Below are 13,337 nucleotides of genomic sequence, written 5' to 3' on the forward strand. Positions count from 1 at the left end.
ATCAACACATCTTCATCAGAAGCGTATGAAGACCGGATTGTTGAGTCGATGGCATCAATATTCAGTAACATGGCGGCCATGGGCATGTGATGGTCATAAAGATGGCTTTAAGCATTGACCAAAACAAGGGTGTTCATGCAAAACAAGAGAGATTTGAAGGATGCATGTATACAAATAATGGTTTTCAAAAAAATAAAATATGTAACAAATCATATTTACAAAATATATATATATATATTTAAGTGTTAAAAATGGGAATAGAATTTTAATTTGGTTTAGATCCGGGTTTGGATCTATCATCCCTATAACTTGAGTATGGATGCCGACCTCAGCCTGGCCCGTGACCCGTAACTTTGTTGGAAAGCATCCCTGAAACTATGAGGGCTCCCCTGGTTTTTATCATTACTTTAAGTCTCGTGCCGTCGCGGATTATGCCAAGAAACCATTCTACTTCTTTTAAACCAGGGAACCCCCGGACCTTCGATCCCCTTTAACCGAGAAGAATCTCCTGAGATCGATCCATGGAGGCAGAGCAAGCCAAGGTCTTCTCTCCCCTTCTTCATCTCTCTCGAATCAATCGTTCTTTCTTGAACCTTGAGATCGATCTATTTGTTTTCTAGATTCTACTTCGACGTTTTTCTGAGTTTGGCTTTGAAATCACGCGTTCTTCACTTGTATTTATGAGTTATAGGGTAGAGAAACGAGCTACGGTTGTGCTGCTGCTAAAATCTAGAAGAATCGACAGATTGATGGGAATCTTTAGGGTATTTTTGCTTACTTTCTGGATAGACATTATTTGATTTTAACTTAGTTTCTGGCTGAGATATTCATGTTAGAAGGAAGGTGGGCTGAGCAATCAAATTGAGCCCATAGTCTGCTGCTGCTGCTAGTTTATGATAACAAATAACCCCTGCATAGAGAACTTGATGATATCTTGGTGGATGCAAGCAAGGATCTCTGTTCATTTTCTTGGTGGCATGTTTGGCCCCGTCCAGTTTTTCTTGCCCAGTCAATAAAATCATTTTTTTTACTTCCATATACATTTGAGCCTCCACGTGACTCAGAAGTTTTAAACCGTGTGTTGCTCTTAGGAGTGTTAATTTGATAATTCTCAAATGCAAACAGGGCATCTTATGTCACTTTTAACTTTCATTGGTAAACCTCTGTCAGATTTGCATTTATATTTTGAATGTTTATTGTGATGTCTGTGCATTGGTGTAATTACTCATGGTTCCTTGATTCTTTGAGAATATCTAATGATTGTAACTTCCTATTGGATTGCTTTCAGGCCAAACTTTTGGCTGTGGCAGAAGAACTTGGTCATGAGATACGCATATTCACAAACTCAGCAAATTCTGCAGCATCGAAAGAAATATCTGCTTCTTCAAGTGGTATCTACCTTTTTTAGTATCATATTCAAACCTTGTATAGTGTTTGTTCCAGTTTTTCCCCAGATAGAGTCATATCTGATTTGAAAGAATCAAAACTATCTTGTGCATTTTGGAGCCGGTGAATTGTTTTTGCATCATGTCTGTGGGAATATGTTTTCAACTGTTTTTCATTTTATTATAAGGGATATCATATTATTAACAATTTTAAGAATTGCACCTTTACATTGTGTGCATGATATTAACTATTGATTGCCTGTGCAGAGGAACCGGACCATTTCTATGATCTTACTCCTGAAGATTATTATCGAATCATGTCAGACAGAATACGAGGTAATGTTGACACTGAAAGGTTACTTTGGCTGTAATTTGGCGCTAGATTTCTACTCTAAGCAGTAGTTTTGAAGTTTTCATAATCTACTGAATTTGGCTTGTCTTTATGGATTAGAACATGATGCTACAATCCATAATTTTTCTTAGGACTCTTTAGCACTATCTCTGTACTGCTTGCATATTGGAAATCAATTTTGTTTTTGCTCATTTAGTTCTACCATCTTCAATATATGGTGTTCATGGTAAAAAAAACTTTGAACAGCCCAATCCCAAATTCTAAAGACCCGTAAAATGCGGGAAGCAGAGGCAGCAGCCCGCAGGGCAAGGATCACTAAGGTACTTGTCCATACAAGGACTTGTAAAAGATGAGTATCCCAATTATATTTCTTCTTTCTTTCTTTGTCAATTAACACTAGCTTATACTGCCTAACTTTTGTCATATTTTCCTGAAATTTATATTGCTTCTCCAGCTCATTTCTGCATGTGCCTTTTGTTTCCCAGGATTTTGTATCTCTTAAAACATAAATACACCCTTATTAATAAAAAGGGCTAGCTTTATAAATGGCATCCTCGTCAACATAATCATGCACTGGAAATCGAGACTTTGTATTCAAGATGATTTCAGATGTTTAGCCCTTGAATAATGAGTCTTGTTAAGAAAAGTGCTGGTGGACTGAAGTATTCGATATGGAATATCAAGTTTATATAACAACTTTAATTGCTCGGTATGAGGATGAAAATGAACAAAGGGACCTTTGGAGCCAATGCCAGGTGAATATTTTTAGTGAAGTTGCTCAATCCTACTTATTGGAGAAGTGAAACAGATGACTGATTTAATAGAACATAACAACAAAAGGAGAATGAATTTTAAGAATACGATCACAGAACAGTTGTGAACTCTGAGGAAGATTCATTTGAATCAAAAGTCTTGAATATGTCTTATATTTATGAAGCTACTTATTTTCTATCTTCATACTCATTGTAGATTGTCAGAAACATAATTTGAGATGGAGAACAATTAAAGAGGAAGTGTTTTGAATGGAAGATCAATGTCTTTAGCATCAATAGATACCGCAACAATCACCCCCACTCTACATGCCTTCGGGACTTCTGAATGATTTTGAAGCATGGAGCAAAGCTATCTAAATCAATTACTAGGTTTGCATACAGCCTTCGTATGCCTCATGTGAACTTGAAATTTGTTGCGATTCATATAAAAATGCATCAGAATCGAGTTTTGCTATTTCTAGATGGCAGTAACAAACAACTCTCTGTAGATTAATTTTATGAGATGGGGATTATTGAAATAAGTGACATCACTAGGGCTAATATGTTTGTTCCACTTGATAATGATGGAGGCGTATAAATTGTGCTTTTTAGAAATTTTTTTACAAGAAAAGTTTTCCACTATTTGTAAGTGTATCTTTTCTATATATCCTCTCAAAAATGCTTATTTGCATGTTTGTTGCTTGAAAACTCGAAATTCCATTTATATCACAAAATGACGAAAAACATGCAAATTTGCACTTCTAGTTAACTTGTGTGCAGTTCTACTTAACTTCAATGCAATGATGGTTCGAAACTTAATGGTAAGTGGCTATTTGACTATTTTACCCTTCAATAATTAGAGAGTTTTTCCCCTACTAATGATGTCAATATAGGCTATAAGAAAATATGATGCCGCCTTTGGCCCCCGCTTTACTTGCAGACTCCACTATGACACCTTCAACATTAGCAGCCTTCAATCGACACTTGCAACATTGGGGGCCTCCTTTGTGTGATTGAGCTTGATTTTGACTTGGCTGGCTACTCCGACTCCCTTTCTCCCTCAGTTCGGGCCCTCTCTTTCGTTGAGTCCCTCAACCTTGCCAGCAACTGCCTTGCCGGCCTTGCACCCCCGACCATTCCCTACCGGTCTCGCCCATGTCTCCATCATCATCCTCTCTCACGATGCCTCCTCCAATGAGATCCCCATCCTTGCCCTTTGCCTCTGCCCTCAAGGAACTCTATAACAACTTCCTCTTCGACCTGAGCTCACCATGCTCCACAGCGTTCCTTGCTCCAGTGGTCGGAGCTCCAATTGAACAACCTCACTAGCAAGATCTTAGGTCTAGGACCCTTCCGAAATCTCTACTTCTTCAGTGCTAGTGATGAGAACCTCTCTGATGGGCTCTTGGTTGAAAAATTGCCAGCATAAATGGTGAAGATCTTGCTAGAGCAATCATTTGGAGGGCTATGTCTTGGTGGTGGTGGTGGTGTTGGTGCTCCAGGAGATGGATCTTAGCCACAAGGCACTGTGGGGTCAGTGATGAGGTCTGCATTTGAGCACACCTATTGCTGGAGCAGCTAAGCCTAGCCTACAACTGATTCGAGTTGGTTCAACATCTAGGGGATAGCAGTCTGGAAAGCTAGCTCTTCGTGCTGGACTGACCACAACCAATTTGGTTAAATAGTTTTTTCCCCACTTATCTAGTGATGTGGATTGTATAGAAGTCATGTTGCACCAATAATTATGTTTTAGACCATGTTAATTAACTAAATAGATCATATGCTAATGGCAAGGCAGATTTGCAAATTTGGACCATTTGGCAGATTTCCTTCTAGATGGTGGACTTGGTTTGCCAATGTGTAATTTATGATTTTTCAAATTAATTTTCTTTCTATTTATGTTTGTGTAGGCTGTAATTAGGGTTCGCTTCCCTGATAATTACATTCTTGAGGCAAAGTTTCAGCCATCGGAGAAAATTGAAAGCTTGATGCATCTTCTCATGAAAGTTGTTGCTCGACCAGACCTGCCATTCTATTTATGTAAGCACTATCTGATTTAGTTACATAGATAAACAAATGTAAAACAATTTGTCATTGTATGAAGACATATTCAATGTCAGTATATTTTTTTTCCTCATTCGTGAATAATCACTAAAATTTTCTTTATGATATTTTAATACTCTTTCATATTGAAGTGAAATTCATTTGTATTTATAAAATTTTAGGTTATTACCCTTGAAATAGATACTGAACTTTGCAAGTATATGATGTAATAAGATTTTTTCATATTTATCCATTGAAAAAAATAAAGGAACTAAAATCCTTAATTTGAAACGAAGCCCGCATGGTGGGCCATATGGCTGTTTTTTTGCCTCTTTCTCAAAAATTAATGCCGAGTTATTCTTTATAATATACTGAATCCTCCTCATGAACTTTTGTTACTTTTGATTATTCGTTGATGACTTACTAAAGATTGTTGAGCAATATCAATACGAGCTTCAATGTGAAGTTAGTCTAGTAGGTTTACTGAATCTTTTTCATTTTCCTTTTAAACATGCAGAATCATTCACTTGCTTTTTGTAAGATACATTTTCTAGTTCCTCTAAAGCATTTTTAGTCATTCACCTAAAATGTAAATTCTCAGGTTCTACGTTCTTGTCTTTGACAACTATTACGAAAAGCTAGATACATGAATAACTAATATAAAGAAAAATCTTTTTCTTTTTATCAACTTTCATACCCACTACCACCAACTTCTTAATGTAGCTGCTTATCCTCCTTCCATTTATCATGCTAAATAAAGAACTAATTGTCTTATGTACATTTTTTAGCATATCATCTTAGATCTTTGTTTTCACAAAAAATTATTTTTCCCCTCCACAATTAGCTATACTTTCTTTATAATCCTTTTCCATCTTCTCCTTTTCTGTACTCTTTACCTGCTCATTGTTCAAATCAATTTGGTTGACAGCCACCAAAATTTTAGAAAGGCTGTTGATTTATAACTGTTAGTTGGCCGGGCTCAGAGGAGGTTATCCCTAATGCATGAATAGCTTGAACCGGCCAAGACAAGCCCATTACCATACTGGTATGTTGAACCAATCCCCATACCAAGCGCACTGATTCTGTACCAAGCTGGTACTGGTATAAGGTCTGGTACCAAGATTGCTAGCCTTGTTAACAACTTTATCAAAACTTGAAGATAGATAGTGATGTACTTTTAAATGATTGTCTCTGAGTTGTCATGTTATATTTGTGGTTCAACTATGATTTAAATTATGCATTTTATGTTTGAAAAATTATTGATTGTAATGGATGTCTGCATGAATAACTTGGAATCAGAGAAATCCGATCATTTTTATCTTCTAGTTGGGTTATGCTTACATGTTCACATAGATAATTAAATGACTATTCATGTCTATGCATGCATAAAATCACTGTATTTGTCTCTCTGCAGATACCACTCCTCCAAAGGAGCGAATCAAAGACACTTCAAAGGATTTCTATTCAGCTGGCTTTGCTCCTGGAGCTATAGTTTACTTTTCTTTTGACCTGCCAAAAGGTTTACTCTTTTTACTTAAATGGTGAATCAATTATCAACAGTCCATTATGTTTTAGTGCAACCAATTTTGTCAAACTTTGTTGCATAAGTGGTTTCCTGTTTACATATATGAGACTAGGCTTTGGGTGTAGCAGGTGTAGCTGGGTGGCCTCAGACTGGTCTGTGAGCACCTGAACCCCTGCCATAGTTCGGGAAGCTGCTTAGCTTATAGCCTTGCACTATGATGTACTTGTGATAATGTGTAGTGTATTATTCAAGGAACTTTGGTCATATTAGAATAGTATGTGGTTTGTGTGTGCAAATAAGCTCCTTTTCTTCATATGTTATATTCAATGTCTTGTTTTATAGTCAAAAAATATAGGTTCAAGTTAGTCAAATCTTCTATAAGTATATCCTTGTAAAGAATAAACTCGCTCTCTCTCTTTCAATAATCGGAAACTCTTATTGTTTCAAGCATTTAACTCTAGTAGCTATTTGCATTACCTACCTCTATGTTTGTCACTTTATTCCGAAATTCCAAGATAAAAGGGCGGCCTAGTGCACAAGGCTCTTGCCATTGTGGGGTCTGGAGAGGGTCAAATTTATGCAGCCTTACCTCTGCATATAGAGAGGCTATTTCTGTGTTTCAAACTCGGGACTTCCAGGTTACAATGGAGCAACCTTACCATTACACTAGGGCTTACCCTTATTCCCGAATTCCTAAGATAGCATCAAAATCTGATAATCATGCAAATTTTGTAGGTGATTTTAATTACCCATATGATCACACTTACCCATGTAATATATGCGTAGTTTCTTTGTCTTAGGCTTAACATTTAACTATAGAAAGTCCAAACCAGATGATGATAGCATTCGTTAATTCCTTAAAATCTGATAATCGTACAAATTTGTAGGTGATTGTAATTACCAGTTTGATCACACTTACCCATGTAAGATATATTTAGCTTCTTTGTCCGAAATAGGCTATTTAACATTTAACTATAAAAAGTCCAAACTAGATGATGTTTTGGGTTGTTGACTTGGCACCATGCTTCTTGTTCTACTAGCTTATCTGATTATAATTATAAAAAGCTTCATGTTGTTGCTGTTACTCTTAATTTTATTACCTCCAACTAAGATAAAAAGATCAATAAATTTGACCTATTATTACACTTCGTAGAGCATTTCTTTTAACTAGATATTCACATTTTTAAGTAATACCAGTTTTAATGGTAATTATGAAGTTAAGACAGGATCTTGCTGCCTTTTTATAATTTATTTCATATAGTACTTCCCATGAATCTTATGCATAGTCATCAAATGTTCATCAAATAATTTGCCATGTGTTGTTATGGCAGATAAAGAGTCTGATAGTGCAGTTGCAAAGACAGGGCCTTACCTTCGTGATGATATCTTGTCTTTGAATGGATTGGATTTTACTTCTGAAAAGGCGGATCCTGTCACTTCTGAACCAGAACCTCCAGCAGTGGGGACGTCCCCTGCTGTACCTGATCCTAAGCCACCTGAGAAGAAGCCGGCTAAACCAAAGTGGCTTAAATTGTGAAAGATTGAAAGGGTAAGTATCTGATCTCACCTTTTTCATTCATTATTTTAATGAAATGAGATTTGCCGTATTGGAGGGGAACCTATGGATTCGTTTCTCTCAGGAAAAAAAGATGCTGGTTGCTAAAGTCCATTAAGAGCATACTTTAAATTTTATTAAAGATGAAGACTTCATGAAAATGTGATTATTTTGTAGCAATTCATCCAAAGACGATGCACAAGACTGCTTCAATTATATGGAATTCAATTTGTGATCTACTGGATAGTGGCATCTCCACTGCTTGGTCTAGTTTGATTAGACGGAGACAATATTGAGCCTGGTGGCATGGATCTTAAATTACATTATTTAGGAATGATATTGGGGTTGGGCCTTAGAGCAATGTTAAGGTTGCTCCAATCTAATCTGGGTTTATGGGTTCGAAAAATGGAAACAGCCTCTTTGCACACCCATACCCTGCAATATTAGGAGTCTTGTGCGCTAGGGTGCCTTTTTTTTTTTAAGAAATGCGATGAATAAAAAGATGCATAGAGAAGAAAAGGAATCTGCCAATGTCTTAAATAGAAAAGGAAAAAACATATAATAGTCATATAATAGCAATAACATTAAGAGTGTCAATGAGGGAACAAGTTTCAGTAATTGTGGTGAGATTGCACTGGTGATATTATTTGTGGTGTTTCCAGGCAAGGGTTGGATTTCAGCCCTTGTGTTTTTCCACACATACTTCAGATCTACTACATTAAATGTTGTTGTGTATTGGGTTATGCCCACATTCAAGTAAAATATGTTTGACTGATCAATTAATAAAATTTAATAATATTCTGCTTCTTTTTTTCCCCTTTGCTAATTCTAGGGGGTATTCACCAATGGACTATTGGGTGTTTTGGAGCCTTATCTTGTCAGGGTAGTTTGATGGGATCCACCCATAAATTGAAATCATATCCCCTGTAGAGTTCCATATCAATCATCTAGGGATGCTTCCTGGCCCTTGTGATTAAGGATATGTAATAACCCCAAAATATTTTTTTTATATATAAAAAAAGGATAGAATAGTCATTTAAAATTGATATGAGGGGTAAAATTGGAAGGAATGAAAAGATAATGGCATAGTTGTAGATGCGTTGAAGTGGTAAGGGTAAAATTAGAAAGGAATCAAAAGTTAATGGCATAACGGTAGATATGTTGAAGTGTTAGGGGCAAATGGGAATTTAATAATATTAAACAAATGTGAATAGTGCTTTGATGTGATTTAATTGGAGGGTTTGAGCTAGCTCACGGGAGTGAAACAGAGAGGAGAGGGGGAGGGTTCTCAGACGACAACAGAGAGAAAAAAAAAAAAAGAAGAAGAGGAAAGGAAAGGAAGAAAGAAAGAGGAAGAAAAAGAAGAAAGGAAGAGGAAGGAGATCCCGGTTGCGCTGCCAGCTGAAGGGAAAAGTGTAGATCTCCTTCCCCTCTACGCAAGGACCTCGATTTCCAAAAAGAAAAAGGTAAATATCCGTCCCTATCTAGTCTTTTGATGACATTAGGCTATACAAAGGGTGGATATAGTCTAGAGGGGTCGGATAAGGATTGTAGAGGCGGTTAAAAGAGGAAGAATCGGATTTTGATAAATTTTTCCGGCACTACGGAAAAACTGTGTCGAAGTTCCAACTTCGGCGAATTATTTAGGGGGTCAAACGACCTCCGATAGCAATGCATGTTACCTCTTTGGAATTCCCTATGAGTGTAGAATGTTAGGTAAAAATTTCATCAAATTTGGAGTCTGGAAAGTGGATCAAACCCGGGATGAAGTAACCGGCCGTCAGTCCGGATTACTGTTCATCCGGGTGGAAAAATAGGGGATTTCATGCTATAATAGGGTATTAAGCCTAGATTAGGCTAAGGGAGACCTTGTACTCGTGCAAGGGAGTCCCTAATACACATAAATGATGAGTTAATTAATAGAAAAAGAAAAAGAGAAAGAAAAGAAAAGATTTAGGGAACGGGGGAGTTGAATCAATTAAAGTTTCCTATATTATAATTGGCACGTAGATTATGACCTTGATACAAGACTAAATGTATGGTAAATGCATGTCACAGTTGGGCAAGAAGCTAGGGAACGAGAGGAAGAAGTTCTCCACTGCCTGCTGTAGAATTCTAGAGGCGTATCGAGGCCGTGCCGGATTGGCAGGTGAGTGGGAGTTTGTACTTTGCACCATGAGCACATTCCTTATTCATTTTCATAAATGTCGCCAAGTGTGAATTGATTCCACTTGAGCATATTGATTGATATTGTAGTAGATTCCTCTATATTTTGATTCTCCATGCTTGATTATTCTGTACATGCATTTGAGGGAGCATTGAGAGGAATTACGAGGGGTTGATGAGTAATTAAATTGATTCTGAATTGTAAAATGACTTTTTTTGTAAATTGATTTCATTTCCTCCATTTCAAAGATTTGTAGAGCCTTTTTAGTGGTATATTGAGTTGTATTGCACTTCCTTGACCCTCACTCCTAACCCTGATGTTAGTTTATGATTGGGTCATGATCGAGTGAGTGGTAATCTTGATTATACTCTTTTTTAGTAGAGTATTGGGAGGGTGCATTATGGCATTTATGCATGGCTTGGCAGTATCTGCAGGACACCTATAGTCGATGGGGTTGAACATCGGCCTTTGTGCACATAGTAGCCTTCTGGGTGGGCGGAGCCCAGTCCCTTCCTAGGGGGGGACACGGCCCTAGGCGTAGGATCGGCCGGTCCTACGACTTATATTCTGCTTGCCGCCGGGCATAGTAAGACCCCGCGAGGTGCAGTATGGCTTTCCGCGGATGTAGAATTCCCGCGAGGTGCCGTTTAGTATGTAGATGTGAGATGGATTTCTGTTCTGGATACTGGCCAGCATTTATATGATCAGTGTGGTGTCTTATCCTGCATATGCATGTGACAGTAGGGAGTTGTTGCTGGTTCGCCTGGGGCGTAAAATCCACCTCCCGATAGCTGTCTAGCATTTATGTTATCGGTATAGTGTCTTATCCTGCATATGCATGTGACAGTAGGGAGTTGTTGCTGGTTCGCCTGGGGCGTAAAACCCACCTTCCGACAGCTGTCTAGCATTTACATTATCGATATGGTGTCTTATCCTGCATATGCATGTGACAGTAGGGAGTTGTTGCTGGTTCGCCTGGGGCGTAAAACCCACCTCCCGACAGCTGTCTAGTGATGATTTCAGCATATTGACACCTGATTTGTATGTTCCAGCATTATGATCTGTTGAGCATATTCATGAGTAGCATATATGTTTACTTGATTATTCCATATATGCTTCAGATGAGTTGATATTGATTGTGGTGATATTGATGATTTACTCTATATTCTCTATGTTGAGTTCATGTTCATGTTGTTATTGATCTTGAGATTTCATCTCGAGCCATGATTATATTCTGTCTCATGTGCATAGTACTCTCTACTCCACTCACTGAGTATTTATATACTCACTCCCCAGTTTGATATTTTTGATTGCAGGGCAGGTATTGTATAGAGAGGAGCAGGATTAGTGGTTGCCTGCTAGCTGTGCCGCTCCATAGTATAGTATAATGTAGATAGAGGTTTATCCCCTTTTGGTGTATTATAAACCTTCTATTATATATAGTGCATAGTTACAGTCATAGATCCTGTTGTGGATATGGGTTTGACCATGGATGGATTGGGAAGCAGGTATATATATGTGTGCAGATCAGTTGTGTGCCTGTGATAATGTATTGCTATATATTGTCCAGGTTTATATGTGACAGATTATGTGATTGCTGCTCTGACAGGTAGTGTGTTGTATGTATTGAGATAATCCTGACAGGTCACTATAGGAAAAGTGATCATTTTGTGCATGCATCATGCCAAATTTTTCAAGATTTATTGATGATTGATAGGTAGTAGGGTTCTACGCGGTGGCTGGTGGCCTTATGCCTACCCGCACCCTAGGACCGTCGCGGCGGCCCGCCGGGAACGGGGCGGGGGTCGTGACAGGATATCATTGAGACAACATTCTAGACTTCTAGAGAATGAAGTGGTGTAGAACTAATTTGTTGCTATGGTGAAGTATAATGAAGTCCTGATGAGGAGTGCAATAGTGATAAACTGACGGGTGTCTAGATTCCTGAAAGTGAGAAGAAAGGAGTGAGAAGTCGTGAAGATGTGCTGGAATTTGTATGAATGGTGTACCATTAATAAATAGGATAAAGCTTATTGTTTTTTTAAGTTATGGGTGACAATGAGATTGGAAATGTGTGGTCAAAATAGTTGGGAGCTAAGCATTTATACAAGCCTGTTTAGTGGAGATGTGGATGTTGGATGAGAGTGAACCTTTAAAGAAAACAAGGTCAGAAACTATTACATTGTAGGAAAGCAGGACTCTAATGCTATAATTAAAGCACTATGGATGCAAAGATTTTTATGGAGACTTTCCTTTTTTTCCATGGGGGCTGGGGCTGGGGGCGGGCACTCGGGTTGTTGCAGAGTGAGTAGATGGAAGTTTGTGAAAAAGATTTACAGTACTAGTTTCCATGGTGCTACACTGTAAGCAAGCTCACAAAGAATTTTTCATGGGATGTGCTTCACTCCAACATTATATCTTTGTTTTGTTTAATGTTGTATGGATGGAATGTGTAATTTAATTAGGTGTGTCAATGAGCTATATTGTAAACAATCCTTAGTTGAAATTTTCACATTGTGCGTGCTTCCCAATGATGTCATTGTAACCATTTCTTTGCTACTTTTTGGGGGTGTGTTTGTGCAGTGAGGTGATCCTGGATGTGACGAGGAATTGATTTAACTGTGACTGATGTAGAGTTGGTTCCAAAAGGTATGGTTAGTTAAACTTTGCATTCCTTGCATGAAGAAAATCATATGACACAGAAAATAATATAATGATTTTGTCTTGTTCTATAGGTAACAAAGAATTGGTACTTCAGGGCAATGTATATTAAGAGATGACAAAAATCAAGGTATATTACGAGTTTCCATCTAAATTCACCGTCATGGGTGGTGCTGCACTTAAACAAGTTCAGGAGGAACTTTCGCAGGGTGCTTGCTTCAGAATAATGTTACAACACGACTCATTTAATGTTGTATGGATGAACTGTAATTTTACGAGAAGATGTCTTAGGACTTAATCTGTTCCTAGTGGAAAATGCTTCTCCTTGTCATTTTGTTCCTATGCCGATATTATGCAAGCTAGATTCTCAAGGATACTGAATCTTTTAACATGTTTCACTAGTTATTGTGCTAAAAAATGTTCAAATGTTGAAAATAAAGCAAAAATATTTGAAATCCTGTCAGAGAATGAGAATAAGTGTGGATTATGTGCACATATTGGATCTCAGCATTTGAAAAGGATGATTTTTAAGGATTTTCATTGTTTATGCTATCTCCTTGTACCGTTGTTTTTTTTTTTTTCCTTTTCTTGATTTGTTTTTAAACCTTACATTCGGCTGTTTTTTCATGGCCCCTTGTTTGATATGAACTCTCCTTAAAAGCAAGCTGAATGCACTCATTGAAGACCAATCTCTTTATTGTCTCGTTGTTCGCAATTCTTTTACCTTGTTATAGGCAGTTCATAACTTGAATCTATTGAACATTTTCTGCAGTTTGATGTTTAGTTACCTTTAAATGATTCCTGATGGTTAGTCACCCAGCAAGCTTGTCGGGTCTATGTGATGCTGGCGTGTTGCGATTGAACTAATCTTTGTTTTACATCAATTCTACTACGTTG

The 13,337-nt window shown here is 37.7% G+C and overlaps 1 protein-coding gene across 8 annotated transcripts; it reads left to right on the forward strand.

Moving 5' to 3' along the window:
• The first annotated feature begins 325 nt into the window (after positions 1–325).
• On the forward strand, positions 326–12,933 carry LOC120108989 (plant UBX domain-containing protein 1-like). Of its 8 annotated transcripts, XR_005510071.1 has the most exons (10): positions 328–542; positions 692–764; positions 1,289–1,391; positions 1,653–1,721; positions 1,984–2,057; positions 4,400–4,529; positions 5,947–6,051; positions 7,389–7,606; positions 12,363–12,428; positions 12,515–12,933. XR_005510071.1 is itself a non-coding variant. In XM_039122728.1 (8 exons), exons 1-7 carry the CDS (start codon positions 522–524, stop codon positions 7,592–7,594), a joined length of 708 nt encoding a protein of 235 aa, XP_038978656.1. In that variant the 5' UTR covers positions 328–521; the 3' UTR covers positions 7,595–7,606; positions 12,363–12,431. The 8 variants fall into 8 exon arrangements, 2 of the variants coding, with proteins under 2 accessions (XP_038978657.1, XP_038978656.1); XR_005510070.1 differs by lacking the exon at positions 692–764 and having other exon boundaries at positions 329–542; XR_005510072.1 differs by lacking the exon at positions 692–764 and having other exon boundaries at positions 329–542; positions 7,422–7,606.
• The last annotated feature ends 404 nt before the right edge of the window (positions 12,934–13,337 follow it).

The sequence above is a fragment of the Phoenix dactylifera genome, unplaced genomic scaffold (assembly GCF_009389715.1).
Source record: "Phoenix dactylifera cultivar Barhee BC4 unplaced genomic scaffold, palm_55x_up_171113_PBpolish2nd_filt_p 001696F, whole genome shotgun sequence".
NCBI classification, from domain to species: domain Eukaryota; kingdom Viridiplantae; phylum Streptophyta; class Magnoliopsida; order Arecales; family Arecaceae; genus Phoenix; species Phoenix dactylifera.

Bases quoted from the DNA above. Each gene is read 5' to 3' on its own strand.
- LOC120108989 (XM_039122728.1), top strand. From the start codon at position 522: ATGGAGGCAGAGCAAGCCAAG. The intron at 2,058-4,399 runs GTACTTGTCCAT...ATGTTTGTGTAG, and splicing joins GCAGGGCAAGGATCACTAAG to GCTGTAATTAGGGTTCGCTT. The intron at 4,530-5,946 runs GTAAGCACTATC...GTCTCTCTGCAG, and splicing joins AGACCTGCCATTCTATTTAT to ATACCACTCCTCCAAAGGAG.